The sequence below is a fragment of the Tupaia chinensis genome, unplaced genomic scaffold, assembly GCF_000334495.1.
Source record: "Tupaia chinensis unplaced genomic scaffold, TupChi_1.0 Scaffold000078_1, whole genome shotgun sequence".
Classification (NCBI taxonomy): domain Eukaryota; kingdom Metazoa; phylum Chordata; class Mammalia; order Scandentia; family Tupaiidae; genus Tupaia; species Tupaia belangeri.
The window spans coordinates 990,429-1,005,050 of NW_006159539.1; the positions used below are offsets into that span (position 1 = coordinate 990,429).

At 45.1% G+C, this 14,622-nt stretch overlaps 1 protein-coding gene across 1 annotated transcript in view; it reads left to right on the top strand.

The window, feature by feature from the left end:
* TSPAN3 (tetraspanin 3) overlaps positions 1-14,622 on the top strand; it is a 32,547-nt gene that overhangs the window by 14,943 nt on the left and 2,982 nt on the right. The window contains exons 2-6 of the mRNA XM_014584832.1: positions 6,484-6,685; positions 6,896-6,970; positions 8,762-8,863; positions 9,958-10,110; positions 10,976-11,059. Of these exons, the coding sequence (XP_014440318.1) occupies positions 6,484-6,685; positions 6,896-6,970; positions 8,762-8,863; positions 9,958-10,110; positions 10,976-11,059 (616 nt within the window). The remainder of the gene's footprint in view (positions 1-6,483; positions 6,686-6,895; positions 6,971-8,761; positions 8,864-9,957; positions 10,111-10,975; positions 11,060-14,622) is intronic.

The following is a 14,622-nucleotide window of genomic DNA, read 5'->3' on the forward strand; positions in this document are numbered from 1 at the left end:
ATTGTATTTGTAGAGGTCTGGTCAGATATGCTGCTGGTTTATTTTCTGCATTCTTTCCTCTCAGTTTCTTAGTCTGGGTGGAGGGTGCAGGAGCACTCAAAGGGGCCTGTTTCCAAGCAACACTAAGTTGATTCTTTCAGGAATTTCTTTAGGTTGAAAACTCAGTCAAAATATCTAAAATACAAGTAATTCTTCAGCGCCCTGTGCTTCAGATTAATTGTTGAGTACGATTTCAGGCTATTTTTCTGTTTTTAGTAACTGAATAAATAAATAAAGTTAAGTAAAATAATTATTTAAAAAAAAGAATAATGATGTATTCAACTCATGGTTTTGAGGTCGAAATTACAAGGAGGCATGTCTGGTGAGAGTGTCCCTGTGGGTGTGGGACTCCTGCCTTTCCCCTCCATGTTCACCTTCATGCTATAGTAGTATGTCCCAAAGCAAAACGACAGTGAACTGTGGGGAACCTCTGAACAGGGGCAGTAGTCTAAATAACAGCATTTCTATTTATGCTAGAGCACCGTTGATAAACTGGTGTGTTAGAAACGTGATAGTCATCTGAATTCAGTAAGCTGGGTTAGGTTGCCAAGTCACGCTTGAAGAGTGAACTAAAAGCGATAAACACTGAGCTAAAGGAGAAGCAAAGCAATGAAGACCAAAGCTTACGATAGAAGTGGGAGTGTGACTTCACAGGCAGGGAAAAGACGAGGTGTTCTCAATAAATTTAGACTAATGCTGCTGTGTGCCACCGCTGAGCTGGGTGATGGGTGGCGGTATAGGGGCGGAAAGACAGATGGGCACAATTTGCGCCCTCAGGGCACATTGAGACATCTTTAGCTATTACCGCAGCAGTTATAATACACGCAGTGTTAGACCTTCGCAAGGGGTGACATGCGAGTGGATGGAGGATACCTAATCCAACCCAAAATGACCTAGATGGAGTCTAAAAGAAAGAGCTGACATGTAAGCTGCAGCTCAGTGAGCAAACGCAGGCACATGAAGAGAGCATTCCCAGGAGCACAGCCGAGGTGAGAAAGGAGAGAGTATGTGGTCCAACTGAGCATACTGGTGGACATTGTTCAGGTGTGAGGGGTGGTGAGGGCTGAGGCGGAAAAGCGGGAGAACAGCGTGGTCATCTGGCGCTGACTCGCTGGGGTGGACGGTGAGCGGCTGACAGGGCCTTGCCTGTGCGATCCTCCCGCTCCAGGAATCGAACCCAGGCCTCCCAGGTGCCCTTCTGCAGCTTGGTTTGCCTCATCCTGATTTTAAACAAGCTTACGCCTTGAACCGGTTTGTATTTTTAACAAAAACAATACCGGTAATAGAACTAGTGTATTATTAAGGGATAGGGAGAGTCAGCAAGAAGGATTAGGGTGAGCACTGATCCGGTGCAAATTAAAGGCTGTGGCAGTGAGGTTGAAGGGAAGTTGAGGTAGTCAGTAAAGTCTTGGAAGGAAACTTGAAGGGGTTTTAGTGATGATGGAGTATAGAGGTGGGCAAGGGTATGGAGTAACCTCAGGTGTTGACCAAAAGTATTAGACATCTGGGGCCTTGCTGTGCTGCGGATACACGGGGAGATTAGTGAAGTGATGGCTACCATGGCCAAGGAGAGACTAGAGCAAGAGTGAAGCATGCCGCTGAAGGTAGATCCCTGGAGATCACTGACGTAGTTCTATAATGAAGAGTCCATGAAGAGGATGAGAAAGTGAGCAGTTAGGGAGGCAGGAAGGAAACCAGCACTGGGGGGTCTTGGAAGCCAGAGGAGGAGAGTTTATAAAGAAATGTTTTGGGGGAACCAGCAGTTAGCGTAATGGCTATGTCGCTGGACTCCCACATAGTCGACCGCGGTTTGCGTCCCGGACCCGGTGTGCCCAAGATCCCGAGAGGAGAATGGAGGAGAAGAGATTGTGGCGTGGCCATCCTCCCTGGGGGGGGATTTCTCGCTTTCTGTCTCTATGTCTGTCTCTGTCTGTCTGGCGAGCACACGCGCCCTATAGTGAAAATCTCTCCAAAAATTAAAAAAAAAAGAAAAAATGTTTTTGGAAATTGCCTCCATTATTCTATTAGGTCATAAGAAAAGTCATGACACATTTTTACATAGAAAAAAACACGTCAGGACATTTCCGACGGTCTAGTAGTTGTCTTATTGTAAAATCCACATTGGCCCAGCCACAGTGGCGCTGGAGACCACGTGGGAAGGCTCTGGTTGGTCTCCCAGGTCTGCCTCAACACTGGGCATACCCATGGGCACACCAGCCTGTGATCCCGACTGGCTGCAGGGCTGAGGAGGAGATCGTTGTGTCAGAACTCTGTCCACGGTGTGCTGCTCTCACTCTCAGGAATCAAGTAAGTGTCAACAGAGAAGTACACACTATGAAAAAAATCAAATCAGTTTTCCAACCTCATATGAATGGAGCTTTTTTTCTTCCAAATCTGACTGTGATTCTTACGGCCTAGTGTAAGAAAAGGGACTGATGCTTTGCACGCTGACTGGGTTATACAGGGTTAGGAAGTGCACTGAGGGAGGCGGCGGGTGGCATTCAGTGTGGTTAAGGACGCTGGACTCCCACGTGGCCGACCGTGGTGGCTCGCTCTTCCACTTTCCCTCGCTCTCCCTCTTTCACTCACTCACTCTGTCCCTCTCTGGTCAAATTAAATAAGTAAATAAAGCTAAATACAATAACTCTTAAGAGAAAGAAATGAACTGAGTTTTTGGATTCAGAGGAGTTAATGATATTTTCATTATCATAGTGAAGGCTGTGTTCTAGCTTAAAAATGATGTGTTAACTTTTGAAACATGGTGAAATCATTCTTTCCTATGATGGTCTCAAAGTGCCTTACGAGTAACTCATGAGAGCAGATGCTTTAACACTTAGCTTGACACTGCCTTTTGCTCATTTGTGGAAAAACAAGTGGCATCAGGCTGTCAGCAAAGAGCTAGTACCTAGTGATAGCAAAATTTGACAGTGATGGAGAAGAGCAAAACTCTGCCACGTTCTTGGAGAAGGGCGCCCAGAGCAGCTGCTGAAATAAGGCATCTCTGTTACGCGGCTTTCTGTACTCAAGTTCCCTATCCGTGCTGTAACATCTCGTTACTCTGAGTGGTCCAGGAAACAACCCCATCAGCCTCACCAAGGAACTCATTAGAAATGCCAGTTCAGGGACCAGCAGATAGTGTAATGGTTACATTGCTGGACTTGCACGTAGTCAGCCATGGTTCAAGTCCTGGATCCAGTGACTTAAAACTCATGCCAGGTGCACGTGCGTTCATGTCCAAAATCCCAAGAGGAGAATGAAGGAGGAGGGATTGCAGCGTGGCCGTCTCTCCATGGGGGTGATTTTTCACTATCTATCTCTTGGTCTCTATGGTGAGCGCACGTACTCTATAGCAAAAATGTCTTCTTAAAACAAAAATGTCAGTTCAGAGGGCAGAAAGGTAGTGTGGTACTTAGGGCAGCTAGATTCCACGTGGCCTAGTGTGTGATTTGACTCCTGGACCTAGTGGCTTGGAAATAATTCCATGTGTGCCCAAAATCGTGAGAGGAGAGTGGAGGAAAAGGAATTGTGGAGTGACTCTCTCACCTGGGGAGTGATTTCTTGCTTTCCTTGTCGCTCTCTGGCAAGCATGTATGCCCTATGACAAAAAAGTCTTTATAAACAAAAATGAATAAAAACAAATAAATTAACCTTAGCTTAGTGTAATTTCTTTAAAGGAGGGGCAATAGTTGGTGTGGTGGTTAAGGCACTGGACCCCCACATGGATGACCATGGTTTAAGTCCTGGACTGGGTGGCTTGAAAACTACACCAGGTGCATGTGCAGACAGCAGAGGAGGAGGGATTATGGTTTGGCCATCTCCCTTGGGGACGATTTTTCTCTGTCTCCCTCTGTCTCTCTTTGGTAAGTGCATGCACTTTATGGGAAAAGTCTTTAAAAAAAAAAGAAGAAGAAGAAGAAAAAGAAGGAAGGGAGGGAGAAAGAAATGCCAGTGTAGGCCCCATCCTAGACTCCTGAGTCAGCATAGGTCGATTAGTAAGATCTCAGATGATTCCTGTTCACATTAAAATTTGAAAAGGGAGCTGGGACCAGCAGTTAGGGTAATGGCTATGTCACTGGATTCCTACATAGTCCACCGCCATTGGCGTCCCAGACCGGGTGGCTTAAAACTCATGCCGGGCGTGTTGTGTGCATGCCCAAGATCCTGAGAGGAGAATGGAGGAGAGGGGATTACAACGTGGCCATCCCCCCTGGGGGTGATTTCTCGCTTTCTCTCTGTCTGGCGAGCACATGTGCCCTATAGCAAAAAACCTCTCCAAGCGGCTTTCTGTACTCAAGTTCCCTATCCGTGCTGTAACATCTCGTTACTCTGAGTGGTCCAGGAAACAACCCCATCAGCCTCACCAAGGAACTCATTAGAAATGCCAGTTCAGGGACCAGCAGATAGTGTAATGGTTACATTGCTGGACTTGCACGTAGTCAGCCATGGTTCAAGTCCTGGATCCAGTGACTTAAAACTCATGCCAGGTGCACGTGCGTTCATGTCCAAAATCCCAAGAGGAGAATGAAGGAGGAGGGATTGCAGCGTGGCCGTCTCTCCATGGGGGTGATTTTTCACTATCTATCTCTTGGTCTCTATGGTGAGCGCACGTACTCTATAGCAAAAATGTCTTCTTAAAACAAAAATGTCAGTTCAGAGGGCAGAAAGGTAGTGTGGTACTTAGGGCAGCTAGATTCCACGTGGCCTAGTGTGTGATTTGACTCCTGGACCTAGTGGCTTGGAAATAATTCCATGTGTGCCCAAAATCGTGAGAGGAGAGTGGAGGAAAAGGAATTGTGGAGTGACTCTCTCACCTGGGGAGTGATTTCTTGCTTTCCTTGTCGCTCTCTGGCAAGCATGTATGCCCTATGACAAAAAAGTCTTTATAAACAAAAATGAATAAAAACAAATAAATTAACCTTAGCTTAGTGTAATTTCTTTAAAGGAGGGGCAATAGTTGGTGTGGTGGTTAAGGCACTGGACCCCCACATGGATGACCATGGTTTAAGTCCTGGACTGGGTGGCTTGAAAACTACACCAGGTGCATGTGCAGACAGCAGAGGAGGAGGGATTATGGTTTGGCCATCTCCCTTGGGGACGATTTTTCTCTGTCTCCCTCTGTCTCTCTTTGGTAAGTGCATGCACTTTATGGGAAAAGTCTTTAAAAAAAAAAGAAGAAGAAGAAGAAAAAGAAGGAAGGGAGGGAGAAAGAAATGCCAGTGTAGGCCCCATCCTAGACTCCTGAGTCAGCATAGGTCGATTAGTAAGATCTCAGATGATTCCTGTTCACATTAAAATTTGAAAAGGGAGCTGGGACCAGCAGTTAGGGTAATGGCTATGTCACTGGATTCCTACATAGTCCACCGCCATTGGCGTCCCAGACTGGGTGGCTTAAAACTCATGCCGGGCGTGTTGTGTGCATGCCCAAGATCCTGAGAGGAGAATGGAGGAGAGGGGATTACAACGTGGCCATCCCCCCTGGGGGTGATTTCTCGCTTTCTCTCTGTCTGGCGAGCACATGTGCCCTATAGCAAAAAACCTCTAAAAAAAAAAAAAAAAAAAAAAAAAAATTGAAAAGGGAGCCAGCAGGTAACGTAGAAGTTAATTAAGGTGATGGACTGCCACGTGGCCGACTGTGGTTAGAGTCCCAGACCTGGTGACTTGAAAATCATGCCAGGCATGTGTGTGTGCTTGCCCAACACCTCAGGGGGAGAATGGAAGAGAAGGACTGAGGCATGGTCATCCCCCTGGGGGAAGACTCTTCACTTCCTTCTCACTGTCTCTCTCTGCCACACACCCTGTGCAAAAACCTTTGTAAAAACATTGAGAAGGGCCCTTCTAAAGAATAAACAGATCACTTGGTTGTAATGTTCTTTAGGGACTGAGACTTCTAATCATTACCATTTCACGGTCTCTAGGACAGCAGATGTTTTTGGAAATGGGTGTCATGCTTACCAGCTAGTATTATTTTTCTTTACCCAAAAGTGTGGCTAGATTAGAAGTGTGTATCCTAGCTAAGTGATATGTATGTGATTAGATGTATTAAAAATAGTCCTTATGCTAATATCTTTATCATTTCTACTTAACTCCCCCATTTACTGAGGGAAAGTACCCCACCACCCCACTGACCTGTCCTCAGCGTACAGCTGAGGTACAGATAAGTTTTTGGAGTATGTGTGTGTGCTTTGTCATCAGTATTACTTGTTCAAGTCATAGTTTGTTGGTCCTAGCTGAACCATCAGTTACTCAGAAATGGGTGAAGTTTGGAAAACTTTACAACTTTATTTAGAAAAGAAATGTTCTCAGTAATGAGTCATAGACTTTTATTACAAAAAAAAAAATGTCTGTCACACTTTAAAGTGATAGGAACTGCTATTAAGTTATAACCTACTAAGTGATAGTAGGAAAGTTGTACCAGCCCGGCTCACAGACCAGTCTCTGACCTTGTTTTCTGCAGGGGGCGGCTGGCATCTTATGCTACGTGGGTGCCTACGTCTTCATCACCTATGACGACTACGACCATTTCTTCGAGGATGTGTACACTCTCATCCCCGCTGTCGTCATCATAGCTGTGGGGGCCCTGCTCTTCATCATCGGGCTCATCGGCTGCTGCGCCACCATCCGGGAGAGTCGCTGCGGACTTGCCACGGTGAGCCAGCCTCGAGGCCTGCAGGTGGCATCAGGTTTACGCAGGGACTCTTCCTGAATGGAGTGTGGAGCTCTGTGATTCCTTGGCGCCTTTCATGGGAACAGAATTAGCACTTGTCTTTAACTTCTAGCACTTCCAATCATTATTTTTACCAAGAAAGTATTACAGTTATTTTTCTCTGTGTTTAATTTTTGACAATTTTCCTTACAGTTCGTCATCATCCTCCTCTTGGTTTTTGTCACAGAAGTTGTTGTCGTGGTTTTGGGATACGTCTACAGAGCAAAGGTATGTAATCACATCGTGCTGTAAAAGGTGGTTTGAGGCCTGACAGCTGCAAGATAACGGTGGGGCTGGCAGGCCCTGGAGCCTGAGATTGTATTCTGGACCAACTCAAACCAGCCGGGTGCGGTAGTGCGAGCCTATGATCCTGGCTAGCTAGGGGATGAGGCAGAGGATAGCAAGAGCTACACCTGTCGCAGATGCCGCTGCCACTTCTCTGTCTCTTTGTAAAGGTAGTTTGAGTTTTCCAAGTGCAATAGAGATCAGTCAGCGTTTTCTTCTGCCTTATTTCAGGTTAGTCACTGCTGTAATATCTAGTTAATAAGAAACCATTTATATGTAAAACTAGTCTCATTTGATAGAGCAGAGTGTAATTCTCTCGGTTCTAAGCTTTTAATATTCCTTAAATTATCTCACAACAAGCTGCCAGTTAGTAGTTGATCAGCTAAGAGGTTTGTTCAGATAACATCAGCCCCTAGATTCCTGTGTGTGTCTGCGTGGTGGGGGGGATATAAATTTTCTGATTTCTGTTTTAGAACATGGCTTGGTCCTGGACATAGAAAAGATGTGAGTTGTGGTCCTCCCTTTCACCCCCATCCTGAGGGGTGAAGGGTCCTGCCAACTTTAAACCAACTTAGAAGACCAAGGCAGCTGTTGTCTGTGTTCCCTGCTTGCCACCCTTTCCTCTTTATTAGTCATTCCATTGTCTTTTCTCCCTTGCCTTCATTTCCTTTCTATTTTGCCCACTTTGCTCTTCACCTTGGTACCATTTAAGGCTACCATTTAAGGCTGCTTTAAATTACTTAGTTTGAGTGTGATTTTAGAGCCATATGAAAACATAATAGAATCGTTGTTGTTATAACTTATAGTTTTAAGAAAGAGGCACAGTATGTCAAACTAATGTCAGCCCTTGAGTACGTGCAGTGTCATGCAGCTGAGTCTCAGGTGTCTGGATTGTGTCCCACCTGTGGTCCATCACATCACTGTTACAGTGACCAACGAGCTCTAAAGATTTTAGAGGGGTCAGAAGAATCTTGCACAAACTTCATTAAATGACACTTGACTGCCACATTCAGAGTTGGTAGCAGTAAAGTTTGACGTTTTTTTCCTGTCTCCTTTGACATCCATTGAACGGCAACTGTTTCATAAAGTGTCATTCCTCCCAAGAGCTAATTTATTGTAACCTGCCAGTTACTTTCGCTCATTTGGCCAAGTATATGTCGAGGAAGTAAAACTGAAATGATGTTGGTACTTGTTCTAAAAATACCTGTGGAGGCTTTAAAGTTGTTTTCTTTTTACCCCTTTTAAGAAAAGGAAACGAGAGTTGGTCTTGTGCAAGCACTCTGAGAACTTACTTGAAAAAGGAGAATGTACGATCATAACTTGGGCCATTTACCCCAAGGCCCGCCTCCTCTCCCTCTTGAGTAGATTGTTAATTAGCCTGATGTCTTACACACTTTTGTCTTTGAATGCTTTTCATCAAGGTGGCTTCAGTTTGTGGAAAACAGAATAAAATACAAGCTTATGTTTGTGCAAAAAAATTTCAAAATCCATACTTAGTTCTTTTCATAATATAGTTTTCATGGAGTTTTTGAAAACCCTTGTATGTGATATGTCCGAATTTTTACTTGTCAATTCGAATCTACATGGAAGCAGGAAGGGAGAAAACTTTTTTTTTAACAAGAGTCTAAGAGATCTAGCTACTTGCAAACACATCATTTAGGCATTTTAGCTGGTTCCTTGGCTGGTGCTGCTTTGCCAGTGTTTCCAGGGACTGACTGCTTTGTTTTGATTCAGGTGGAACACGAAGTGGATCGCAGCATTCAGAAAGTGTATAAGACGTACAACGGAACGAACCCCGATGCTGCCAGCCGGGCTATTGACTATGTACAGAGACAGGTGAGCTTTCCTGAAGCAGGTTGATTTGGGGGCACACTGCAATCCCTTCTCCATTCTCCTCTTGGGATCTTGGCCATGCACGCACACGTACCTGGCGTGAGTTTAAGCCACCGGGTCCAGGACTCAAACCGCGGTTGACTACATGGGAGTTCAGTGACATAGCCATTATGCTAACTGTTGGCCCCATGAAGCAGATTTGACTTTCAGGACCAATCACCCTTGGGCAACTACTGTTGTTCCTATGTCCATTAACCAGGTGCCATCATGGCCATAGGTAGCTTCCTGAGGTGTCCAGTGTTTTTGCCCAGCCATCACCCTCATCAGTCAGAGCTAGGTCAGCAGCATGTCAAGCTGTTACTCACCCACATCTCCCCTAAGTAATTAGAGAGGTGCTGGTGGCAGAGAGGCACAGGTCCCCAGAAAGGTGAGAGGACAGATGATTCTGGGCAGGAGCGGTCTCTATGTATCTTTAGAAAACAAGATTGGGGGCCAGCAGGTGGCGTGGTGGTTAAGGGTGCTGGATTCCCATATGACAGACTGAGGTTTGAGTCCCAGATCTGGCAGCTTGCTTTCTCACCGTCTCTCTCTGGTGAGTACATGTGCACTGTGGCAAATACCTTAAAAAAAATTCACTTTTGGGCCAGCCAGTAGTGTGGTGGTTTAAGGCGACTGGATCCCACATGACCGACTTTGCAGTTTGAGTCCCGAATCTGGTGGCCTAAGAAATTGTGTGTGTGGGTGTGCACCCGAAATCTCAAAAAGGAGGGAGAATTGAAGGAGAATGTATTGCAAAGTTACCAGAATCCATGGTGTGCTCTCCCATCCCCACAAGAGCGCGTCCCTTGGGCAAAAATTTTTCAAAAAATCAGTTCCTTAGTCACACCAGCCACATTTGAAGTGTTCAGTGTAGCCTCCTGTGACTGGTGGCTACCATGTTGGACCATGTAGACAGAATATTCCTGTCTTTGCACAGAGTTCTGATGGGCATGCCACTAGACTAAAATAGCTCATTTAAAGGTGTTGTAGTGCATGGAATTTGGAAGTTCAACCCAGCCTTTTGTGTTTTGTAAAGAGCAATTTCTTATCTCTTCTAGCTACGCTGTTGTGGAATTCACAATTACTCAGACTGGGAAAATACAGATTGGTTCAAAGAAACCAAAAACCAGAGTGTCCCTCTCAGCTGCTGCAGAGAGACCGCCAGCAGCTGTAATGGCAGCCTGGCCCACCCTGCCGACCTCTACGCTGAGGTGAGTCTCTTGGCCAAGACTTACATGGCTGAAAATATGTTTTTCTTTGTGTGTAATTGCTATGTGGGACTTCTTTGCCTGTCTTTAACCCCAATGCCATTTTGTTTTTCTGTAAATTATATTAGAATGCCTTGTCTTGGAGACTGGCACATGGTATAGTGGTTATGTCACTGGAATCCCATGTAGTCGACCACAGTTGGAGTCCTCGACCTGGCAGCTTAACACTGGGCACATGTGTGTGTGTGCCCAACATCCCAAGAGGAGAATGGAAGATAAGAGATTGTGGTGTGGCCATCCCCCCTGGGGGGTGACTTCTCGCTTTCTGTCTCTCTGTCTCTGTGTGGCGGGCACACGCACTCTGTTTCAAAAATCCCTAAAAAAAGAAAAAAGCCTTATCATGTGCCTTAATTATATGAGAAGTCTTCAGAAGTTCATGGGAAAATTATATTAGGACAAAACTGCATGATTTTAAATTTTCTTTGCAGCAAAACTATTTTTTAAAAAGAATTATTTAATTTGATCTATTCATTCATTTATTTTAATTTGGCCACAGAGAGACAAAGAGAACGAGAGAGGGAAAGTGAGAAAGGAAGCCATCAGGTCCAGGACTCGAACTGTGGTTGACCATGTGGGAGTGTCCAGTGCCTTAACCACCATGCCACCTGCTGGTACCAAAACTAAACTGTTTTAATTTTACCTTTTCATGAACTTCTCTAAGTCCCCTTGTGTGTTTGTAAATTGCCCGAGTGAAGTACTCTTTCTTCTTTTACTTTCTGCCCCATGCAACTCTGCCAAGACAGCTCTGTGCAACTCTGTGCCCTTCCCTTTTGGAAGAGACCTGTAACGAGGTTGATGTGTGTTACAGGGGTGCGAGGCTCTCGTCGTGAAGAAGCTACAAGAAATCATGATGCACGTGATCTGGGCGGCACTGGCGTTCGCAGCTATTCAGGTAAACCCAGCTGACCGAGGAGTGGCACCCTCAGAGTGAACCGCACTCCCATGTCTGCCCTGAACGGTTTTATCCACTCTGTCCTGTGAGCTGTATGTAAAGGTGACATGGAAGTAATTGGGGCTAGCACCACTTTCTAGCATCTTCCATTTCTTGTCTCTAGACTAGACCCAGAATGGTCTAAAGAAACCAGAGATCTGGATCGGGAGGGGCCATGTGTGAGGAAGGGACTCTGCTTCATTTTCTTGCCTTAGTTGATTAGCGAATGATGTTTTCAAAATATAGACCATTGTCATGGTGTGTTCTTAGGGGGTGTTTTGGTACAACCTCACAGGATTTTCAAACACGGTCCTGCTATATTTCTGTGTGAAGCAGTGTTTCAGACTTCTTGTGTCTGTTTCTTCCTCTAGTTCTTATTTTTCTGTAAGTTTTATATATATTTGTATACTTGGATCAAGAGCTAGTACAACACTCACCTCTTAACCTAAAGGCAGCAGTTACATTGCTTTACAGAAAACCTTGAGTAAAATGAGGTTCTGGCCTCTTCTATATTTGTCAACTTCATTTTTTTTTAGCTGTCAACACTTACAGAGTTCAGAACATCTCTTGGCACGTGTGGAAGTGTGCTGTGTTATTGTTGGAAGCTGAGGGGACCTGTGTCCTCAACTCCTACCAGTGAGAACAGTCTTTCTCTTCTCGTCACATTAGCGTGTGCAGAGTAGCTGGTGATTATTGAGTCACCTCTTCCTTTGTCTCCTCTCAACAGTCCCACCCCAGCCCCGCCAAAAAAACACACTTATCCCTCACCTCCATCTTAAATAAGAGGGCCGTTTTCCCACCCACCACAGCCAGCCACATTCCTGGTTTCTCAGGTACATCCAGTATGTCTTGGGAATTCTGTAAAGGAATGTCTTAGAGGAGTCTTAGAGAGTAACAGAATAATCAATCAGATGGAATGATCGAAAATCCTTTGTATTGGGTCTAGTTTTTGGAGTATTCTTTTAGTTCTTGAAATAGGCTTTAGGTCTAGGAAGTATGTTTTGAGAAGGTGTAGATATCTTTTATTATTAGATATAAACCAGTATGATTGCTCTTTTCATCAAAAGTTACTTGGAAGCTGTTGTAGCAATGGGCAGTGCCTTTCAGAATGGCCAGTGGGTAATTGCTTACTGTGCTGGTATTCACATGTCCCCGACAGGACTCATTAAGAAACTAGCTCTGGCTTAATGGTTACGTCACTGAACTCCCACCTGGTTGATTGCGGTTCGAGTCCCAGACCCAGCAGCTTAAACCTCAGCACTGAGCATGTGTGCATGCATTCCCAAAAATCCTGAGAGGAGAATGGATTGCGATGTGGCCATCTCCCCATGGGGTGATTTCTTGCTTTCTGTCTCTCTCTTTCTGGCGAACGCACGTGCTCTATAGCAAAAAGTCTTTCTTTAAAGAAAGAAAGAAAGCAATAGCTAGCTAGCTCTTGAGGCCAACAGATGGCACAATGGTTACATTGCTGAACTCCCACATGGCCGACCACAGTTGAAGTCCTGGACCCAGTGGCTTGAAAATCACACTGGACATATGTGGATGTATGCCCAAGATCCCAGGAGGAGATTGGAGGAGGCAGGATTGCAGTGTGGCCACCCCCTCAATGGATGATTTTTCACTTTCCCTCTCACTGTCTGTGTTTCTGGCAAGCGCACGCGCCCTATGGCAGAAACCTCTAAAAAAAGGCAGCAGTAGCAGTGCTAGCTCCTTACTTGCCGTTGTCTCTGCCCATCTGAGGATTTACTTTGTGGCTCGTCATAGCAGTAACTTGGTGGTCAAGACGTATTTCATATTTGATTGTGCAAACATATTTATTCAGCTAAAATAATTAAGTAAGAGGGACGGGTCTTTTTCCAAGTGGGATTCTGATCCACGCATCCTTAAGGACCCGCTGTTGGCTTGGTAATAAAGCCGTACGTAGTAGCATGTCGCAGAGGCTAGGGAACTGCATGCGCCTGAGGTCATGAACCACGGGCAGCAGGTGCAGTCGTCCCTGTGGCCGTAGCTCTTATCCCTGTAAGCTGCTCAGCAAGCCAGATACTTCACTGGATATTTTTCGGCGAGGGTTCATAAATATTTTAACCTGTCTATTAATCTAAGTATGCCAGCCGTATGTGTGTTATACTTCAGTTAGCCTGACTTGGCTGATAAAGATGGGATATTTCAGCTCAGCAAGGCTAAGTCAAGGGTTCAGAGCTTTCATAGACTCAAAACCAGTGGGGTTAAAAATGAAAACTTTGGCTTTTAATGTGAAAAACATCTGTTTGAAATAATAAAAGAATTTACCTAGTATATTTTTATTTTTAAATTATTTATTTATTTATTTTAATTTGGCCAGAGAGGAACAGAGTGAGAGAGAAAGGGAAAGTGAGAAAGCAAGCCGCCCGGTCCAGGACCTGAACCACGGTCGACCATGTGGGAGTCCAGTGCCTTTAACCACCATGCCACCTGCTGGTCCCCGTTTTCATTTTTTAAAGAATACTTGTAGATGGTGTTCATGATCATGTAGATGGGTGCCCTGGGTGTGGAGAACCGGAATGAAGGCAGGAGTGCGACAGATGTCAGTGAGCTTTGTGCTTGTACACCAGTTAGAAGGAGGCTCGGAGTCTCCAGTCCTTGTCCGCTTCATTCTGGACACCAGGTGAGGCCGAAGGAGCACCAGGATGATGTAACTTATGCTGTGAAGCAGACACTGGCAAAGCTAAAACTTGGACTTGGTCTGCTTTTGAACTTGGCCTCCAATTATAAGCCAAAGAGTTAAGAGTCTCAAAACATCAAATTCTTATATTTGTTTCTGAAACCTGACAATTGACACTTCTATAGGGCATTTCCGCTCATTGGGGGTGGGGGGAGAAAGAAGGAAAATGAGAAATCAGCCCCTAGGGACATTCATGAGTTTTAAGTCACCAGGTCCGAGATTCAAACAGTAGTTGATTACATGGGAGTCCAGTGACATAACCACTACGCTACCTGCTGGTCCATGTACTGTGCTCCTTAAAAGTAAATTTGTGGGGACCAGCAGTTAGCGTAATGGCTATGTCGCTGGACTCCCACGTAATCGACCGCGGTTCGCGTCCCGGACCCGGTGGCTTAAAACAGGCTTGGCGCGTGTGTGTGCATGCCCAAGATCCCGAGAGGAGAACGGAGGAGAAGGGATTGCAGCATGGCCATCCCCCCGGGGGGTGATTTCTCGCTTTCTGTCTCTCTGTCTCTCTCTGTCTGTCTGGTGAGCGCACGCACCCTATAGCAAAAACCTCTCAAAAAAAAAAAAGCAAATCTGTATTATTTCAATATAGATTTACCTTATTTTGGGGTTGCATAGTAGTCTATTTTATGATCCATACTTTCTCTAAGTGACATGGGTGCTTATGTAAGTCTTGCTATTACAAAAATGCAAATAGTGAATGTCTAATATGTGCATGTTCAAAGTCTATTTGTAGCAAACATTTGTTCCCATGAAATTGAGGGATTAGATGTATGAATGTATGTTTACAGGGATTCCCTAATTTTTCCCAGGAAAG